The 20,008-nt window shown below is 40.0% G+C and overlaps 3 protein-coding genes across 17 annotated transcripts; 1 reads left to right on the top strand and 2 right to left on the bottom strand.

Moving 5' to 3' along the window:
- Window positions 1-1,055: 1,055 nt before the first annotated feature.
- On the bottom strand, window positions 1,056-4,338 carry LOC145070105 (heat shock protein 90-5, chloroplastic-like). 8 transcript variants are annotated; one of them, XM_079017039.1, is made up of 14 exons: window positions 4,217-4,338; window positions 4,071-4,140; window positions 3,886-3,997; window positions 3,610-3,680; window positions 3,115-3,134; window positions 2,978-3,022; window positions 2,812-2,883; window positions 2,623-2,727; window positions 2,441-2,548; window positions 2,274-2,359; window positions 2,047-2,190; window positions 1,845-1,888; window positions 1,611-1,716; window positions 1,056-1,288 (listed from the first exon to the last, which is right to left on the bottom strand). In XM_079017039.1, exons 3-10 carry the CDS (start codon window positions 3,906-3,908, stop codon window positions 2,282-2,284), a joined length of 522 nt encoding a protein of 173 aa, XP_078873165.1. In that variant the 5' UTR covers window positions 3,909-3,997; window positions 4,071-4,140; window positions 4,217-4,338; the 3' UTR covers window positions 1,056-1,288; window positions 1,611-1,716; window positions 1,845-1,888; window positions 2,047-2,190; window positions 2,274-2,281. The 8 variants fall into 8 exon arrangements, with proteins under 8 accessions (XP_078873165.1, XP_078873169.1, XP_078873170.1 ...); XM_079017043.1 differs by having other exon boundaries at window positions 2,433-2,548; window positions 4,071-4,332; XM_079017044.1 differs by having other exon boundaries at window positions 2,047-2,176; window positions 2,433-2,548; window positions 4,071-4,332.
- Window positions 4,339-4,415: 77 nt separating this feature from the next.
- On the bottom strand, window positions 4,416-7,038 carry LOC145070106 (uncharacterized). 8 transcript variants are annotated; one of them, XM_079017049.1, is made up of 6 exons: window positions 6,480-7,038; window positions 5,901-6,044; window positions 5,206-5,685; window positions 4,916-5,129; window positions 4,620-4,782; window positions 4,416-4,485 (listed from the first exon to the last, which is right to left on the bottom strand). In XM_079017049.1, exons 3-5 carry the CDS (start codon window positions 5,338-5,340, stop codon window positions 4,754-4,756), a joined length of 378 nt encoding a protein of 125 aa, XP_078873175.1. In that variant the 5' UTR covers window positions 5,341-5,685; window positions 5,901-6,044; window positions 6,480-7,038; the 3' UTR covers window positions 4,416-4,485; window positions 4,620-4,753. The 8 variants fall into 8 exon arrangements, with proteins under 8 accessions (XP_078873175.1, XP_078873173.1, XP_078873171.1 ...); XM_079017047.1 differs by having other exon boundaries at window positions 5,206-5,733; window positions 5,901-6,011; XM_079017045.1 differs by having other exon boundaries at window positions 5,901-6,011.
- Window positions 5,413-5,870, top strand: LOC145066595 (uncharacterized). Its single transcript, XM_079013890.1, has 2 exons — window positions 5,413-5,428; window positions 5,575-5,870. Exons 1-2 carry the CDS (start codon window positions 5,413-5,415, stop codon window positions 5,868-5,870), a joined length of 312 nt encoding a protein of 103 aa, XP_078870016.1.
- Window positions 7,039-20,008: the final 12,970 nt, after the last annotated feature.

The following is a 20,008-nucleotide window of genomic DNA, read 5'->3' as shown; positions in this document are numbered from 1 at the left end:
CTCTTCACATGCTCCGACTCGACGATTCATAGCTCCAACTCGCCGAGTCTATCCTTCTAATAACACTTTACACCCTTGAACTCTTTCTTCTGAACTTCGGGTGTTATTGTGGCTCTTTGAGGGTGCCTTCCTCTTCTTATCCTTCTCGTGCCCAATTGCCAAGACTAGGACAGCAGTAGGAGTTGGAGTTGATGCAACATATTTATCTTTGAGGTTGCTCTCATCAGTCCTCAACAAGCCTTGAAGCTTGCTCAAAGTGACCTCCTCCTTATTCATGTGGTAGGTCATGCGGTACTGGTTGTAGCAGGGAGGCAAGGAGTAAAGGATAATTTCAATTGTCAGCTCTTCATCAAATTTCACATTCAACTTTAGCAGGCGATCGACATATCTCTGCATCTTTTTTAGATGAGCAGTAAGGGACTCTCCATTACACATTTTGGCAGTGATCATCAAAGTGATGATCTCGTACCTTTCTTTCCTAGTGCTCTGGTGGTACCGGTTCAGCAAATCTTGATACATCTCATAGGGATACATGTCCTCATAGGACTTCTAGAGTTCTGCAGTCCACTACTAGAAAAACAGCCTTTTACGACGCTCATTGCACGTCGTAAAAGGCTCAGACGACGTGCAAATGTGCGTCAAGGAAGGCTCTGTCATAAAGAGAGACGACTCGCTTTTGAGCGTCGTCTATTTCGGACGCTCATTTATGACGCGCAGTTACGACGCGCGTTTACGACACGTAAAGCATATCAAGGAAGGCCCTGTCATAAAGTAAGATGACACGCATTCGCGTGTCGTAACCTTACGACACGCGTGTTAATGACACACAATGCGTATCAAGAAAGCCCCTGTCAACAAAGGCCATGTCATAAATAAAGATGACACACATTTTTGCGTATCGTAATTTTAAATGTTTAAAAAAATGTTATTTATAGATTTACCAATTTTCAAATTAAATTTGTATTTAATGTCTCATAATAGAAAATAAAATATCATATACAAAAAATACAATCCATTACATAAAATTTAATGTCATACAAATAATCGTTCCATGGAAAGATAAACCAAATCAATAAAAGTTGTAACTAAAATTTACAAACTAATTAGATACAAGAAATATGAAAAACTTGAAATCCCTAAGATTAATAGTTCTAACAGAAGCTTCACGTGAGATACATATAGTTGGACCAGTAAGCAAGGATCCACAATAGCAGCATAAGAACACGTACATGATATCTTTTGCAAGAAGGTTTCAGTCCAAAACTACTGTTGAAGGTTGCCTTGATAGCTGTTAAGATTTAAGCATAACAAGAAACCAATCAGTGACTATAATAAGCTAGAAAACAAGCAACTAATAAACAAAATAAGCAACTAATTAAGTCAAACTATGACTATGTATTGTTCAAACAAGAAAAAGAAGGAAAAAAATGTTGATTTATTGTTGTTCATACAACACCCTCCAGACAACACTTAATTGAAGAAAAGAATAAGGCTAAACTTACAAGAAAAATAAGGAAAAAAATAGTTTTGAGTGTAAATTTCAAGATAAAGTCACTTGCACCCTAGTATAAATTTCAACAAACAGCTTTTGAATGACAAAGATCAGGTACCTATTGATTAGCACGTGCATGGTCTCACAATTGAAATAATAACAAATTCACTGCTCCACCCATAAACACCAACAACTTGAACATTTTTCAGTTGCAACTCTACCCCCTGAAAATAATGTATCAAAATGACTATTAATTTATGTCGGATAAGAATAAAGTTGAGGTTCACCCCATTTAATGAAAGAATATGCATACAAATTGGCAGCAAACAAGTAAATAAATGAAGAAAGTTACCTTCCATTGTAATAGATTAACAAGTTCAACATATTTCCCAAGGCCTAAAGCAGGTAAGTCAACATGAGAAGGAATGTAGTCAAAACGAACAACAACAGGTGTTATGCTTTACCTTGTGCTTATCGAGACGAGTTCTTTTCACCAAAGAAATTGATTAACAATTCAAGTTGTAGAAAGAAACCAAGTGATAAATATACTTTACCTTGTGCATATCGTGACAGAGGGCTCAAAGCAACATCTTCATGGAGGCTTTATTTAAAAGTAGAAGTATATATGAGCATGGACACGGATGGTGCTTGCAAGTTCAGGGTGGCTTTGTCTTGTCCATATATCTATTCAACTTCATCTATCAATCATCATATGAATATGAAGAAAAAAAATGTATGAAATTCACTCATTGAGTTTAAAGAGGAAAGTAAGATATGTTACCCCAAATCTCAAGGTTTTATTGTAAAGGGTGACAAGCCCAGTGAAAATCCTGACAGCATAATCAACAATCTCCTCTGTTTCATATTCTGCAAACGCAAAGCCTTTTGGTTTATCAGTTTCTTTATCTCAAGGAATATGCAAATCAACTACATGACCAACTTGAATACACGTTTCATATAAGGACGAATATTTTTTGTTTTGGGATTTACTACATCTTCATTGTTTATTGGAGCCATTTCAGGAATGTAAATCACACTTCTAAACTCTACTTCACCCTACAAAAATAAATATATAGATTTAAATTTAATAAATCAATCTAGAAAATGTAAGAAAAAGGTAGAACAAGTACCTCTATGGTGAAATGAGTGTATGCAAGAGGATCAAGAAACTTATTGAATGTCTTCTTGTAAAACTCACTGTATTGATATTTTTCAATTTCTTTAGGATTCCTCATCTACATTTCAATTATATAATTAACAAATTGTTAAGCAAACAAGTGGCTCAAAATTTTAAAAAAAAAATCACTCTTTTAACTTACCCATATTGGTTTTGTCTCATTGGCCAATTCCCAATCCCAGTATTTTTCTATTTTTGTTTTCTTCTTCTCACCCTGGAAAACAAGATTACTTTTTTATAAATAAATCATATAAAAGCAACAAAATTTCATTTAAGCTGAATTAGACACTTTAGTTTTTAGTTTTTACCTCTGATGGTGTTTCTTCACCATCTTTTGGTTCTTCCTCCTCTACCTGAAAACAAATTTCAAATCATATTTCATTAGCTACTTTTTCAGTTTGTGGGTCCCAAATCATAACACAAAAACAGTAAAAAAAAACCTTACCTCAACTGTTCTTGATTTCTCTTGCCACGTAAAAATCAGAAAAGAAACAAACTGTGAGTATGTACATCTTCAATATGCTTTTTAAAAGATAACCATCTATAATTCCAACAATCATTATTCTTAGTAATAAGTATATAAATATACAAGTCCTTAATAAAATCCTAAATTTAAGGTTAAAAGGAAGGTTAATATTGTAATTTTCCTTTGAGTGTATATTCAGTCTTCTATTGTTGCATTTGGCCCTAGACCCCCAAATAACCAGACAATCAAAATGACAAATCATTTTTACCCAAACACTAAACTTAAAATCGCTCTAATCATTCTTTTGTGCAAATTAAGTAAAATAACATCAAAAAGCACACCATGAAAAACGAATCATACCATATGATGACAAGTATGAAGTAGATAAATTTCTTTATTTCAAACATCAAGTCATCTGTTCAATTCTACACTAGCTTTTTCACAGGAAAAAATGCAAAGAAAGGACATATTTACCCTTGAAACAAACTCGGGTGGAAACTGCGGCCACGAACGCCATATGCTCTATCAGGTCCAACACCCGATTACTGCATATAATCAGATAAACCCTAATCAGTCAAACACAAACACAATACAACCTGTTCCATGTCTCGTTTTCTGTGTTTTGTGTAACAAACAATGAGAAAGAGACAATATATGTTTTTATATACCTATAACAAACTATTATTATCTTAAATATATATATATATATATATATATATATATATATATATATATATATATTTAAAGTACCATGTCATTTCTGAATTCCCCATTACATTGGGCTAAGTAACATAGCCAGGGAATGCCATGCCAACAGCAGGAACTCCAAGCCCACCAGGATGCTGCCCCGCAAATTGCACAACTACAAATTTAATAACAGATTAGACACCATAAAATTTAACATTTTTTAATGACCAAATAGCCCTTGGGTTTACCTGGCAAAAACGGTGGAGCACCAGGGAACAACTGCACTTCTTGTTTTCTCATCTGTGACATGTACAACAGCTGCAAAACTTGCATTATGAGTCCATATTTTAGCATTGACTACAGTACATCCAAGATTTGTGAGAACTGCAGATACTTTTGATAATAGTCCAGGTCTGTCTATTCCAGCTAGTTCTATTACTGTGTAATCTTCAGAAGGCTTTAATCCAACTGAACCACTTAATGAAGGGACATAAAAAGCATCACTTTCAAGCACCTGTAATGAAAGAAACATTACATAGTGAGCATTTATTCCAAGATAGGCTTTAGAAGGGGTAGAAGTAGAAAAGATGCGTACCTTTTTTATGTAATTGACAACACCTTCATCTTTAATTTTGCATCCGTCAGGGTTAATAACATTGAAAACTATGGATTGTCAAAATCAAAGAAACAGGATCAGATACTGTAGGGAGAAAGAGAATCCAGATGGAAATGGCGTAAAAAGTTATTCATATTCTTATTTGATGCAGTGACGTGAAAGAGAATAAAGAATAACGTACCATCCATGAAGCATCCTCCATCTGATGAGATTGAACACAAATCTCCACAGGGGCATGTTCCCTTTACACATTCTATATTCAGCATCCTATTAAGACATTCATCCCAACATACCATGCACCCATCTAATGAAGGTTTACATGTGTCCATCCATATCCACCGGACCTGCAATAATCCCCAAGCCACCCAATCATCTTTTACAAAAAAAATAATAAATAGGCTGAATGGAAACAGTAACAATCATGTATGTGAGTTTTGAATAAAAAATGTAACATATAGAAAGGTAAGTACTAGGTACCTAAATATTTCAAAATAACAGCACATGCTGTAGATTGTTCAACTTTCTTCTTGGTGAGACAGTTATCTCCAGTGAAAGAAGCATCATCAAAAAAAAACACAGAAGAATGAAAAACTTGAACTAATGAGCACACTAGAGTTGTCTGATAAGTGGGTCTTTGTATATCCATCCTCACAGCATATTCCACAAGAATAGCCTTGCAGAAACTTTTATCCTGAACATATATATAATGCCTCACAATGTAAAGGGAAATTATATACTCAAAAGCAAGAATCAGTGTATGCACAAACCTCAAGAACATGATGTAACGCTTCGACTTTTAGCTTCTGCATTATAGCAAAAAGTGTGACTTTAGAAGCATCTTCCTCAGCCAGCCTACATATATCTTCAGAAATGTGATTCCCTCCATCCACAAATTTTAGCATTGAGACAAAAGCACATGAACTTTTTTCTTGGCTACCAGATATACGTCTGAAGATCTCAAAGAGACATTCATCATGAAGGGAATCAATGGTGCTTTGCTGCTTTTTGAAGATTTTTCAGAGAACACAAATGGGGCACTGACTCTTGACCTCTTGCGAGGGGGGAAGTACACATCAACCTGGGCTTGAAGGTCTTTCACACCTCTTTTCAGATTCTTAATGTTTACATTTCTTCAGAGAAGAAGGTTAATGGAGTATCAGATTGGTACAATGTTCTTGGTGTGGACCCCACAGCTGATGCTGAAGCTATTAGAAGGAGGTACAGAAAACTAGCTCTCTCTCTTCACCCTGACAAAAGCAAATCCATTGGAGCTGAAGGTGCTTTTAAGCTTGTATCTGAAGCATGGACGATATTGGCTGATAAAGCTAGAAAGAAAACATATGACCAAAAACGAAACCCTAAACCAATTTACCAAAAAGTTTCCACCTCTACCCTTCCACCCACCACATTTTGGACTTCATGTACAAAATGAAAAATGCACTTTGAATACTTGAAAGTTTACCTCAACCAAAAGATCCTTTGCACCAATTGTCATGAACCCTTTTGGGCTTTAGCAATATCACCCCCACCTGCAAATCTTCATCAAATGTGGCATCCTCCTCAACACAAGAACCTCAATGCAAATGCAAATCATCAGCTGAATAATCTTGGTGGAAAATTTAAAAGACAACATGAAGTGGGATATCAAAGTCCAAATTCAGTTAAAATCGATGGAATTGCAAAAAAGAGACGTGTAGCTGAACAGTCAAACATGGAACGTGAAAGAGTCAACCTTTCTACAGTCAACAAACCTAAGAATAGTGTGAGAGAATTGTCATCTACAGAACTTCGTACCATTGTGATGTCAAAAGCCAGGAAGAAATCAACAAGAAATTGGACGAGTGGAATGCAGAAATAGAAAATGAAAAAGAAAAACAAAAAGAAATAAAGAAAGAAGTTATCAAGAAACAAGAAATCCGAGACCTAAAGCCCAAAAAACCCTAATAAAAAAACTAAATAATGAAAATTAAACAGAAAATAGTCAAACTAACTAACAGAAACAACATATAATCGAAATTAAAGAGTGATTAAAAACCCTTACCAAAGAATTTATGCATGAGTACAGTTGAAGAAGGCCTAAAAGAAATCCTACACCTAAAGCCCAAAAATCCCTCAATCGAGAGCAGAAAAGAGCAGATCCACCAACAGAAAGAGAAGTGAGAGATGTGTAAGCCATGAATCTTGGAACAACATCAAAACCGATTTACGATCAACTGTGAGAACGTGGGTGAAGGTGGGGGACCTAGGGCTTCTTTTTGGATGCGCTGGAGGTGAGTGAAGGCGGAGGCCCTAGGGCTTCTTGTTGCTAATTCAAAGATCAACATCGATGGTAGAAGGTGGAGGCATCAATAGAGGGAACAAGGTAAAAAGAGAGGAGATCGAACCATTTAGTGCGAGGGTCGATTTGGAAGAAATCTCAAACCCTTAACCTTAAACATTATGTGAAGCAATTGATCCATAATCTTCTTCGTCTCCATCAATTCCTTGGGTTCACACAATCGGAAGATGGTGGCAAATGAAGCATTCTTCGAGAAGGAAGGTGCATCGCCGTAGTTTGAGGCTAGAAGAGGAAATGAGGATTGGAGGTAATGGATGTGGATGAGGGGTGGAGACGAGGGAGAAGAAGGTGGGGGTTTAAAAAATTTGGGGATTTTGTGACATCCCCAAAATCACGGCCAGAAAAGACCGGTTTGTTTATGCTTTGTTTAAAAATCAGAGTTACATTTTAAATGAAAGTGTTGCGGAATTTGTCCCAAAACAAAAATATGATAAAGATTTATCAAAAGCATTTCCATAGAAATGTATTTCATTAAAAGACTCGGGATGTCATGTTCGTACAGATCAAAAGCATAAACAGTACAATATAAGCCTTACTACATTATTTCATATCTATAGGCCTATATCCGTAATCCCTCGTCCGAAACATCACACCTATGCTCATGCGCCACTACCTGTAATACATAAAACTGAGTGGGTCAGGCTTGGGAGCCTGGTGAGCACATAGGGTTTTCAACCCACAATAAATAAGTTTATTAATTTCATCAATCAACAATAACCCGATTACCCGTTCCCGTTATCCTCACTTTACGTCCCTAAACACCTATCATAAGGGACCTAGCCTAAGGATCATCATCGGGACGGACACTACTGCTAAGGGGATTCCTCAGCAATAAATGTCCTAAAGGCAACCATGTGGGGGATGGAGTACACCGGTGAACACATCGTTCACAAACACCTACATGTTGCGAGCCTGCTAGTGTTCCACTGGACTGTCTAGAAGAGTCTGTGGTCGTCATCCATACTCCGCTAGATGACAGAAACAACAACATCAACATCGAGGCCTCTCATCATTTTATCACACATCACCTATTACATCTACCCATGTTTTACCCCAACATTTTCGTAGATATAAAATACATATACAGTTTAAATCACTGAAAACATGTATAACAACGTTCATCAAGCATAGATAGCAAGTAATCATATAATATGCACACATAGCACGTAATTTATAAAATACTTCATATCTATGTGTAAGCTGAAAGTAACTATGCACTCACTTGATTAGGTGGTGACTCAGCACTCGGACAGCGCTTCGATACTCTCAAAACGATATTCCTTCGATAAAACCTAGTATCGGTACCACTAGGGTTTAGTTTAACGATAACCGCGACAAATTAATTAGTCCGAGTATTATTAAGCGTTTATAATACTCATAATAATAGCCCAAATAATTATTTTAAGGACCTAATAACATTCCTATAATTATTTGAAAGTTATATTAAAAATGGCGTAAGCGTAGCACACTTACAGCGAATTTTATCGAGAACCGGGACTTAATTGGAGCAGCGTTTCGAAACCGAAAAACTCCTTTTTCTCGGGACTCCGGGAGCCTCGGGGCTTCCCTAGGGTGCTAAGGGTTTTACCTAGGGCTTAGGAGGGTTTAGATGAGCTAGAGAGAGAAACTAGTGAGAGAAAGAAGAGGTTTTGGGGTGAAGAGAAATGGCAGCCTCGCACCTCAATTTATAGGGTCTGGCTTCGGACATTACGTTGGGCGTACCGAGGGTACGCTGGGCGTACTCCTCGGATAAGATTGCTAGCCTCGGACCAGCTGTCTTGCACTCCATCGGACGGATAAGAACCGAAGTACGCGGGGCGTACTTGGCCTCGGACGCGGGGCGTTCTTCGGACGCTAGGCGTATCCTCGCTACGCTGGGCGTAACCCTCGCACCAGGTGTCACCATCCGAAGCGATTTCATCCGACGGCTGGGAGTTCGGCCACGTCATCCTTTCATGCATCAGTTTCGCAAGTTTACTTTCCAACTTTAAAAATTCGTAACTTTCTCATACGAACTCCGTTTTTGACGTTCTTTATATCCACGCGAAGGTGGGAACGTACTCTACAACTTTCATTTAGACTTCGTCGGCTAATTTTGGCTCGATTTTAAATTTTATATTATTAACGGGCCGGGACATGATTGGTCCGTTAAATCCTCATAACTTCTTCATCCGACATCCGTTTTCGCCCATCTTTTTCTCGTTACGCTACTCTCAACGAGACTTCGATTCTCGTTTAGGTTGCATCGGCTAAAAATCGCTCAATCTAATATTCGAATTTCGGGCTGTACACTGCTATTCCGAAACTTCGAAAAATCATAACTTCTTCATACGAAGTCAGATTTGGGCGTTCTTTTTATCGATGTTCTTAGTTTAACATATTCTACGACTTTCGTTTAGATCGCTAAGGCTAAATCTCGCTCTATCGTAAGTTCACTATTCACGCTTCCCGGTATCGTGCCGGTTCTGTCGCGAAACTTCGACGGGTCATAACTTCTTCGTTATAACTCGGATTTCGGCGTTCCTTATATGCACGGAAACCTTGAGACATATTCTACAACTTTATGTAGAGATATCAGGCTTATATTACACTTTAATTTTGACGCTTATTTTTATTATTTATTAATTATACATTTATAATTAAATTATAAGCACATAAATACACATAATTCACATAATACTCAAATATTTCATCTTTATTACTTCAAAAAGAGTTACAAGAGTTGACCTAGACTATTACATTAACAAAAATGCTTAGCCCTGAAACCCGGGCGTTACAATTCTCTCCCCCTTAGGATGATTCCGTCCCGGAATCATGCATCAGCAAACAGATGTGGATAGCAACTCATCATGTCATCCTCTGTTTCCCAAGTGAGATTCGGCCCATTCGAATGTTTCCATCGGACTAGCACCAAGTCGACCATCTTGCGTCGTGACTTCTTAGTCTTACGGTCAACAATTGCCTCAGGCTCTTCGATCAGCCTTTTATTCCCATCCATCCTTAACTCTGAGATTGGAATTATGTCGGGAACATCTCCCGTGAATTTCCTCAAATAACACACATGGAAAGTGTTATGAATACCATTGAGTTCTTCGGGCAATTCCAGCTTGTAAGCTTGGTTCCCAATCTTCTGAAGAACTTTGAACGGTCCAATAAACCTTGGACTCAACTTTCCTCGTTTCCCAGATCGTATAAGTCCCTTCCACGGTGAGACTTTAAGCAGAACGGAATCCCCAACCTCGAAGGTTATCGGTCGTCTTTTCTTGTCAGCATAGCTCTTCTAACGATCCTGAGCTGCTAACATTCTTTCCCTAATCACCTTCAACTTCTCAGCAGTCTCATGGACTATCTCGGGGCCCATAAACTGCTTCTCTCCGGCTTCAAGCCAACAAGACGGCGTACGACACTTTTGTCCATACAAGGCTTGGTAAGGTGCCATCTTGATGCTCGAGTGAAAACTATTGTTGTAGGAAAATTCTACCAGAGGTAAGTGCTCGTCCCAATTTCCTTGGAATTCGAGGGTACATTCTCTTAGCATATCTTCCAATGTCTGAATCGTTCTTTCGCTCTGGCCATCGGTTTGCGGATGGTAAGCAGTACTCAAACATAACTTTGTACCCAACTCCTCTTGTAGACTCCTCCAAAACCTCGATGTGAAACGACTATCACGATCTGATACAATCGTAAGAGGGACACCGTGAAGTCTTACAATTTCCTTCACGTAAGCATTTGCGAGCTTATCCATAGACCACTTCTCGTTGGCTGCTATGAAGTGTGCACTCTTGGTGAAACGATCCACGACTACCCAAATCATGTCGTGACCGTTCTTCGTCCTGGGCAGTTTAGTCACAAAATCCATGGTGATGTCTTCCCATTTACCCATGGGTACAGGTAAAGGTTCTAAACTCCCATACGGTTTCTGATGTTGTGCCTTAACCCTCGCACATGTTACGCACTCGGCCACATACTTCGCAACATCGAGCTTCATCGTCGGCCACCAGTAGTAGGGTTTTAGGTCCCTATACATTTTAGTGCTACCGGGATGAATCGAGTACATGGTCTTGTGTGCTTCTTCCATCAGAAGATCTCTTATTCCTCCTATCTTAGGTACCCAAATTCGATCTTGGAATACCTTCAGTCCTCGACTGTTTGTACCGAACACTAACGTTCTTCCCAAACGTTCTTCCTTTCGCTCATTTTTCTCTAAAGCTTCTTCTTGAGCTTTCCTAATACTTTCCACAATCGTTGAGACGACCTCAATTCTTAACGCTCTTGGCCTTTTCCTTTCAAGATTGACTTTCCGACTGAGAGCATCAGCAACAATATTTGCTTTACCTAGGTGGTAAAGTATCTCACAGTCGTAGTCCTTGAGAAGTTCTAGCCAGCGTCGTTGCCTCATGTTCAACTCCTTCTGATTAAAGAGATACTGGAGACTCTTATGATCAGTGAAGAGCTTGCACTTCGTGCCGTAGAGGTAATGCCTCCATATCTTTAAGGCAAAAACTACCGCTGCCAACTCTAGATCATGAGTGGGGTAGTTCTTTTCGTGTTCTTTCAATTGTCGAGATGCGTATGCTATCACCTTTTCTCTTTGGGTCAGAACACAACCCAACCCGACTCCAGAAGCGTCACTATAAACCGCGAAATCTTCGACTCCATCGGGTAGAGAAAGTATCGGTGCTTCACATAACTTCTTCTTTAGCTTCTCGAATGCCTCATCGTGTTTCTCACTCCATGTATACGTAGCTCCTTTATGAGTCAAAGCTGTTAATGGAGCAGCTATCGAAGAAAAGCCTTGGATAAATCGTCAATAATATCCGGCTAATCCTAGAAAGCTTCGAATTTCCGTGGGACTTTTCGGACGTTCCCACTTCATCACAGCCTCGATTTTTGCGGGGTCAACCATTATTCCCTCCTGGTTAACAACATGACCCAAGAATTGGACTTCCCGTATCCAAAAGTCACATTTGGAGAACTTTGCAAAAAGCTTCTCCTTCTTCAACACTTCTAATACTTCCCGTAGATGCTTGCCATGCTCCTCTTGGCTTTTCGAGTAGATGAGGATGTCGTCGATGAACACTATCACGGATTTATCTAGGAATGGTTTACAAACCCTATTCATCAAATCCATGAATGCTGCAGGAGCATTGGTTAGTCCAAATGACATAACCAAGAACTCGTAGTGTCCATATCTTGTTCTGAATGCAGTCTTTTCAATATCCTGCTCTCTCACCTTCAGCTGATGATATCCTGACCTAAGATCGATCTTTGAGAAGTAGCTCGAACCTTGCAGCTGATCGAATAGGTCATCAATCCTCAGCAATGGATACTTGTTCTTCACCGTTGCCTTATTCAGCTCTCGGTAGTCTATGCACATCCTCATGCTTCCGTCCTTCTTCTTTACGAATAACACTGGAGCTCCCCAGGGTGATGAACTAGGTCGAATAAAACCGTTGTCCAACAGCTCCTGAAGTTGCGTCATGAGTTCCTTCATCTCCGTCGGTGCTAATCAGTAAGGTGCTTTTGCTATCGGTGTCGTTCCTGGTAACAAGTCTATACGAAACTCCACTTGTCTATCAGGTGGTAATCCGGGAAGATCTTCGGGAAAGACTTCCGGATAATCACACACAACCGGTATATTCTGCACCTCTTTCTTCTCCTTCTTGGCATCGATTACGAATGCCAAGTATGATGCACATCCCTTTGACAAACATTTCCTGGCTTTCATCAGGGAGATGATTCCAGAATTCACTCTGCGTTTGTCCCCGTACACCATAAATGATTCTTTTCCGGGTGGGTTTACCTTTACTATCTTCTTTCGGCATTGAATCTCAGCATCGTTGGCGCTAAGACAATCCATACCCAAAACGATGTCGAAACCGTTTAACTATATGGGTAATAGTTCTTCGTGGAATTCGTTTCCGTTTAGGTCAATGACGATGTTCCTAATATGATTACTAACAGGTACGAATTTGCCACTGGCAACTTCTAAAATCAGGGAATTATCTAGTTTTTCTACAGGCAATGCTAATTTCCCACCAAATTTATGCGACACAAAGGAGTAGTTGGCTCCGGAATCAAATAGTATATTTGCAGGCAAACCATTTACAAGAAAGGTACCTGAAGCGACGTCTGCTGCCTCCTTCGCAGCCTCGAGCGTCATCTGGAAGGCTCTCCCCTTCGGCTTCGGTGGTATGTTGGGTCTTCCTGTCTCCTTCTTCTTCGGGCAATCCCTTGAAATGTGCCCCTCCTCGTTGCACTCATAACAGACCTTCTTAGTGAACGTGCATTCGTTGGCATAGTGCCCAGGTTTTCCGCATTTGTAACAAGTGACCCCTCCATCACACTTCCCAGAGTGCTTTTTCTTGCACTTGTCACACCACTTCGCTTCTGATCCTCCTCCTCTCGAACCAGACTTCGAGAATCTACCCTTCTTACCGGACCTTGAGGATCCGTCAAATTTCCTTTTCTCGCCAACCTCGACTTTGCTGGCAGCTCTTCCCTTAATCATATCCTCCACAGACTTGGCAGCCCAGATAGCTGCCTCCAAAGTAGGTGCCTGACGCACTGGCACCGCGTACTCCCATGGTAATCCCTTTGCGTACTTATCAATTTTCGTCAGCTCATCCGGAACAAGACGCAAGGCAAATTCCATCTTTTCTGTGAAGTTGTTCGTGTATTCATCGATTGACATGCTCCCCTTCTTTAGGGTTAGAAACAGGTTCTCTAGCTCGAGCAGGTTTTGAGCTGAGCAGTACTTTCGTTTGAATTGTACCAGAAATTCTGTCCATGTCAGTTCCAGGGGTTTGTTGGGGCTTAAAGTCTTCCCCAAAGTATTCCACCAACGTACAGCGCCTCCTCGAAACTGACGCACTGCAAACGTGGTCTGTAGCTTCCCTCTGCAACCACATGTCATGAAAGCTAACTCCATCTCCGAGATCCAATCCATGACTCCGATTGGATCTTCCTTTCCCGTGAAATTCGATGGCTTGCAAGTCTGAAAATCCTTGTACTTGCATCCATTTCTCTCGAATCTGCCATCTTGGTTATTTTCTTGAACTATTGGTTGGTTGACTTGACCAACAGTTCCACTGTAGTCTCCTTCCTCAGTCTGCCCTTCGTTCAACTCGGGCTGTTCGATTTGAATAGTGCCTTCCTCTCGATTTTGCTGGAGCAAGCGTCTAGTTTCCTCCATTTGACGATCCAACATAGCCTGGATCATCGCTTGTACTCCGGCCATCGTGACTGGTTCAGGTGCAACTTCTTCTACAACAGGTATTTGCTGAACCACTGGGGGTTGGTTCCTATCTCCATTTGCGTTTACGTTTCCGCTACGGGTCCTTGCCATCTTGATCTATACACCGAATAAGGTGAATTTAGATCTTTATTTAGGATAGACGTTTAAATCGTCCTTATCACTCCGAAACGTTTACATGCTAGTTCTAATATCGTAGTCGTACGTTTAGAATCCTAAACACATAAGGTTTCCAGATCCGGTCGGCAAAAGACCATAGATCCGAACAAATAACAGCATATCATGCACAAAGCATTTAGCACATAAAGGCATTTCAGGCAGAGTTCCTAAAATAAGCTAGTGCTCACACCTCACAATCATCGCTTAGCATTCTAAGTTTAAGTCTAGAAATCCTACAAATTCCTAGTTCGCTTAAACTAATGCTCTGATACCAACTGTGACATCCCCAAAATCACGGCCAGAAAAGACCGGTTTGTTTATGCTTTGTTTAAAAATCAGAGTTACATTTTAAATGAAAGTGTTGCGGAATTTGTCCCAAAACAAAAATATGATAAAGATTTATCAAAAGCATTTCCATAGAAATGTATTTCATTAAAAGACTCGGGATGTCATGTTCGTACAGAACAAAAGCATAAACAGTACAATATAAGCCTTACTACATTATTTCATATCTATAGGCCTATATCCGTAATCCCTCGTCCGAAACATCACACCTATGCTCATGCGCCACTACCTGTAATACATAAAACTGAGTGGGTCAGGCTTGGGAGCCTGGTGAGCACATAGGGTTTTCAACCCACAATAAATAAGTTTATTAATTTCATCAATCAACAATAACCCGATTACCCGTTCCCGTTATCCTCACTTTACGTCCCTAAACACCTATCATAAGGGACCTAGCCTAAGGATCATCATCGGGACGGACACTACTGTTAAGGGGATTCCTCAGCAATAAATGTCCTAAAGGCAACCATGTGGGGGATGGAGTACACCGGTGAACACATCGTTCACAAACACCTACAGGTTGCGAGCCTGCTAGTGTTCCACTGGACTGTCTAGAAGAGTCCGTGGTCGTCATCCATACTCCGCTAGATGACAGAAACAACAACATCAACATCGAGGCCTCTCATCATTTTATCACACATCACCTATTACATCTACCCATGTTTTACCCCAACATTTTCGTAGATATAAAATACATATACAGTTTAAATCATTGAAAACATGTATAACAACGTTCATCCAGCATAGATAGCAAGTAATCAGATAATATGCACACATAGCACGTAGTTTATAAAATACTTCATATCTATGTGTAAGCTGAAAGTAACTATGCACTCACTTGATTAGGTGGTGACTCAGCACTCGGACAGCGCTTCGATACTCTCAAAACGATATTCCTTCGATAAAACCTAGTATCGGTACCACTAGGGTTTAGTTTAACGATAACCGCGACAAATTAATTAGTCCGAGTATTATTAAGCGTTAATAATACTCATAATAATAGCCCAAATAATTATTTTAAGGACCTAATAACATTCCTATAATTATTTGAAAGTTATATTAAAAATGGCGTAAGCGTAGCACACTTACAGCGAATTTTATCGAGAACCGGGACTTAATTGGAGCAGCGTTTCGAAACCGAAAAACTCCTTTTTCTCGGGACTCCGGGAGCCTCGGGGCTTCCCTAGGGTGCTAAGGGTTTTACCTAGGGCTTAGGAGGGTTTAGATGAGCTAGAGAGAGAAACTAGTGAGAGAAAGAAGAGGTTTTGGGGTGAAGAGAAATGGCAGCCTCGCACCTCAATTTATAGGGTCTGGCTTCGGACATTACGTTGGGCGTACCGAGGGTACGCTGGGCGTACTCCTCGGATAAGATTGCCAGCCTCGGACCAGCTGTCTTGCACTCCATCGGACGGATAAAAACCGAAGTACGCGGGGCGTACTTGGCCTCGGACGCGGGGCGTTCTTCGGACGCTAGGCGTATCCTCGCTACGCTGGGCGTAACCCTCGCACCAGGTGTCACCATCCGAAGCGATTTCATCCGACGGTTGGGAGTTCGGCCACGTCATCCTTTCATACATCAGTTTCGCAAGTTTACTTTCCAACTTTAAAAATTCGTAACTTTCTCATACGAACTCCGTTTTTGACGTTCTTTATATCCACGCGAAGGTGGGAACGTACTCTACAACTTTCATTTAGACTTCGTCGGCTAATTTTGGCTCGATTTTAAATTTTATATTATTAACGGGCCGGGACATGATTGGTCCGTTAAATCCTCATAACTTCTTCATCCGACATCCGTTTTCGCCCATCTTTTTCTCGTTACGCTACTCTCAACGAGATCTTCGATTCTCGTTTAGGTTGCGTCGGCTAAAAATCGCTCAATCTAATATTCGAATTTCGGGCTGTACACTGCTATTCCGAAACTTCGAAAAATCATAACTTCTTCATACGAAGTCAGATTTGGGCGTTCTTTTTATCGATGTTCTTAGTTTAACATATTCTACGACTTTCGTTTAGATCGCTAAGGCTAAATCTCGCTCTATCGTAAGTTCACTATTCACGCTTCCCGGTATCGTGTCGGTTCTGTCGCGAAACTTCGACGGGTCATAACTTCTTCGTTATAACTCGGATTTCGGCGTTCCTTATATGCACGGAAACCTTGAGACATATTCTACAACTTTATGTAGAGATATCAGGCTTATCTTACACTTTAATTTTGACGCTTATTTTTATTATTTATTAATTATACATTTATAATTAAATTATAAGCACATAAATACACATAATTCACATAATACTCAAATATTTCATCTTTATTACTTCAAAAAGAGTTACAAGAGTTGACCTAGACTATTACATTGACAAAAATGCTTAGCCCTGAAACCCGGGCGTTACAGATTTCATTTTCCCTCCGAAATGCGTGTTTCTTAAAAAAAAATATTAAACGACATTTATAGACGACGCACAAGTGCCTTCCGTGTTTTTAATATTTTTACATGAGACACTAATTTAAGGGTACTCAGTAATGCGCGACCTAAATCCTTAAATTTTTTGAAGAGATGACACTTTTTTAATATCGCTCTCTATTGCGTAACATAAATCAAAGAGCGTCGTGTTTTGCGCGTCGTAAAAGGGTCTTTTTCTTGTAGTGGTCATAGTTGCCAACATGATGCAATGGACTTTCATAGAATCATGCTCATGGGTCTCAAAGGTCGCGATCTCTTCAGCAGAGGCAGTGTTGATATTGATTTCCTTCGGCTTCTCATCAAGGACATACTCCTTGTCCTCGTAACGAGTGACCATTCAGATGTTGCGGATCCAATCATTGTAATTGGACCTGTCAAATATCACTCTCCCACACAAGTTCATGAGTGAGAACGAGCCTGAGGAATTTAAGTCGAAAGCATTGTTGTTGATGTTCGACATCTGAAATAGAAAAGAGACAAAGTTGATTAGAAATGAATCCCCAATTAAACACCCAAATGAGAAATTAGGGCTAGGACCTAACAACATTATATACAAATTAGAAGAGGGATGCCGTAATCTAACATGCAAATAATTTGAAGGTAAGTGAATGACGATTCACTAATTTTCCACCATGAAAAACGAAAAAGAGATTAAGTTTTAAATGTATTGAAAACTCCTAGATCTTTTTGAGATTCACTGAACTTTTCAATGGCATGTTTAAATCTCGATATGCCCTTCAAGTTTGAGACTGGGGTGTTGAGGATCACAAAGCGGGTGTGAATAACCATGCAAATGTACATAGTGCCCTCAATGTTACAGTCACTTATTCGATGTGCCGGTTAACCATACACGCTCCATTGAACTATGAAAAACATTGAGTCACCCTTTTCCACCTTTTCTAAGAGCCCAATTAGTGTGTCGGTTAACCACACACGCTCCACTAACATCTTATCAAGGGTACAAAGTGTAATTTCATGGAATTGCATCAATTCACTTTTGCCTAAGGTAACTAAGATTGGGAATTTTATAAAACATTTAGTTACTTTTATAAATTCATTATACTTTTAATGAGGAAAGGGTTGTCCTATCCTACCCGTTCGGCTAACAACCCTCCACCAATCAAGGAAGCGGCGGGTGAGAGTGGTCACCCATTAAACAGCCATTTTATAGGCCATAACCTTATACCCCCTAATAGATCGGCTTCGTGAATGAGACCTACTAACGGTAAGACTAACATTTAGGTTATACATATATATTAATCTTATAATAAATATAGTATAAGGTTGAATTTTAAACTTGTAAAATTCTAGGGTTTGAAATTTAAATAGTTCAAATTAAACTTTTAATTAAAAAAAATTAAATTTCAAAACTTGAGGGAAAGTTTTGAACTCTTTAAAACACATAGGATCAAATAACAAATAATTTAAATTAAACATTTAATTTAATGATTATCTAGATTTGATCTATTCTATTTTAATCACAAGATAATTCATCAAATAAATGAAATAATCAAATTTTATCACATAAGGATTTTATTATTCAATTAAATGGTAATTATCTTTTGTTTTGGTAAGGATAATCATATAATAACAATAAAAATCTGATTTTATTAGTTAAAAATAGTTTTGGTAATTATCCTTCAGCAAAACAGCAAGAAATCCCGAGATATCCTCTGTCTGACAGATAAACTCGCCGAGTTCCCAGTGTGGACTCATCGAGTTCATCCAACTCGTCGAGTTCACATTGGGACTCGACGAGTTCTTCAGTCATAGGGCCAAAAAATGAATTTTCAAAGCATGAATGAAATACTAGGCATCAAATACAATAGAAACCAACCTGGCTCTAATACCACTATTGGGTTTGAGCCAAAAGAACATCATATGTGCTAGGAGATGTATCATTGAGTTGATGGAGGATCGCCTTAGGGCATTCAGAAGTGACATGACACCTGGCCAGTCTGGGACTCACATACTCTCTTTCAAGGACTTCAGGGGATGTGGAGCACTAGACTTCAGCGGAGTGAAGGACCCCATTGTGGCTAGGAGATGGATTACAGACATTGAGTCTGCACAGTCGACGAACTTCTACCCTGAGGGGTCAAAGGTCAGTTATGTTGCTGGTTGTTTGAGGGAGAGAACTAGAGACTGGTGGGAGGCAGTCAGTGATACATTGGGAGCCCCGGCCATTGAGGCTATGACCTGGTCGGACTTTATGACTAGATTCCGGGCCGAGTTTGGGCCAGCTGTGGAGATTCAGCAGGGAGCCAAGGAGTTCTTGGATATGAGACAGACTACTGACATAGTGGTGGAGATTAATGGCAAGTTCAGGGAGAGGGCCTTATTGGTGCCTCAGTACGCAGATGATGAGGAGATGAAGAAAACCAAGTACTATGACATGTTGAGAGCTGACATTCGGAAACATGTCAGTTACTCGGCGTGTCCTACATTGGAGGACTTGATAGCCAGGGCACGGGATAGGGAGATTGATATAGAGCACATCAGGAAGAAGAAGGAGGAGACTGGGCAGACGATTGGGGTTTGCAGATTAGGGGCATCGACTCGAGGTCAAAGGGCCAGCAGGGCCAAAGCCGCTGTAGGAAATGCGGCAAGACGCATAAGGGGGTTTGTAGATTAGGGGCATCGGGCTGCTATAAGTGTGACAAACTTTGGCACTTTGGCAGGGATTGTACTGCCCCTACCCCCACCATTTAGACATCATACCTGATATGCTTCCATTGCAATCAAAAGGGCCATAAAAAGGTCAACTGCAAGAGATTGGTATCTGGAGCGCCAGTGGCGGCGCTAGCTCCAGCGACCCTGCACATCATAGATGTCCGACGGGGCAAGCCAGATGCTCATGTGGTGAGGTGCTGAGACTTCCAGTTGATCGTCGATGAGGTGCGTGTTGCACCAGATGTGGTGACGGGTATGTTTCTTCTCCCTATCTTTTACTATGTTTCATTTTTCATATTTATGATTATGTATTCTGTTTTAGCATTGTTCCATGT

This window comes from Lactuca serriola, chromosome 8 (genome assembly GCF_051521515.1).
Source record: "Lactuca serriola cultivar US96UC23 chromosome 8, Lser_US96UC23_V15, whole genome shotgun sequence".
Taxonomy (NCBI): Eukaryota; Viridiplantae; Streptophyta; class Magnoliopsida; order Asterales; family Asteraceae; genus Lactuca; species Lactuca serriola.
The sequence above is the reverse complement of the archived record's forward strand: the minus strand, read 5'-3'. Positions and strand labels throughout refer to the sequence as shown.

Excerpts from the sequence above, each read along its gene's own strand:
- LOC145070105 (XM_079017039.1), bottom strand. The coding sequence starts at position 3,908 with ATGGGGAATTCAGAAATGACATG. Across the intron at positions 3,681-3,885 it reads GGGAATTCAGAAATGACATG|TAATCGGGTGTTGGACCTGA; the intron begins GTACTTTAAATA and ends GATTATATGCAG. Across the intron at positions 2,549-2,622 it reads ACACTCATTTCACCATAGAG|GGTGAAGTAGAGTTTAGAAG; the intron begins GTACTTGTTCTA and ends TTATTTTTGTAG.
- LOC145070106 (XM_079017048.1), bottom strand. The coding sequence starts at position 5,340 with ATGCTAAAATTTGTGGATGGAGGGAATCACATTTCTGAAGATATATGT. Across the intron at positions 5,130-5,205 it reads CGTTACATCATGTTCTTGAG|GATAAAAGTTTCTGCAAGGC; the intron begins GTTTGTGCATAC and ends ATATATGTTCAG. Across the intron at positions 4,783-4,915 it reads TGTTATTTTGAAATATTTAG|GTCCGGTGGATATGGATGGA; the intron begins GTACCTAGTACT and ends GGATTATTGCAG.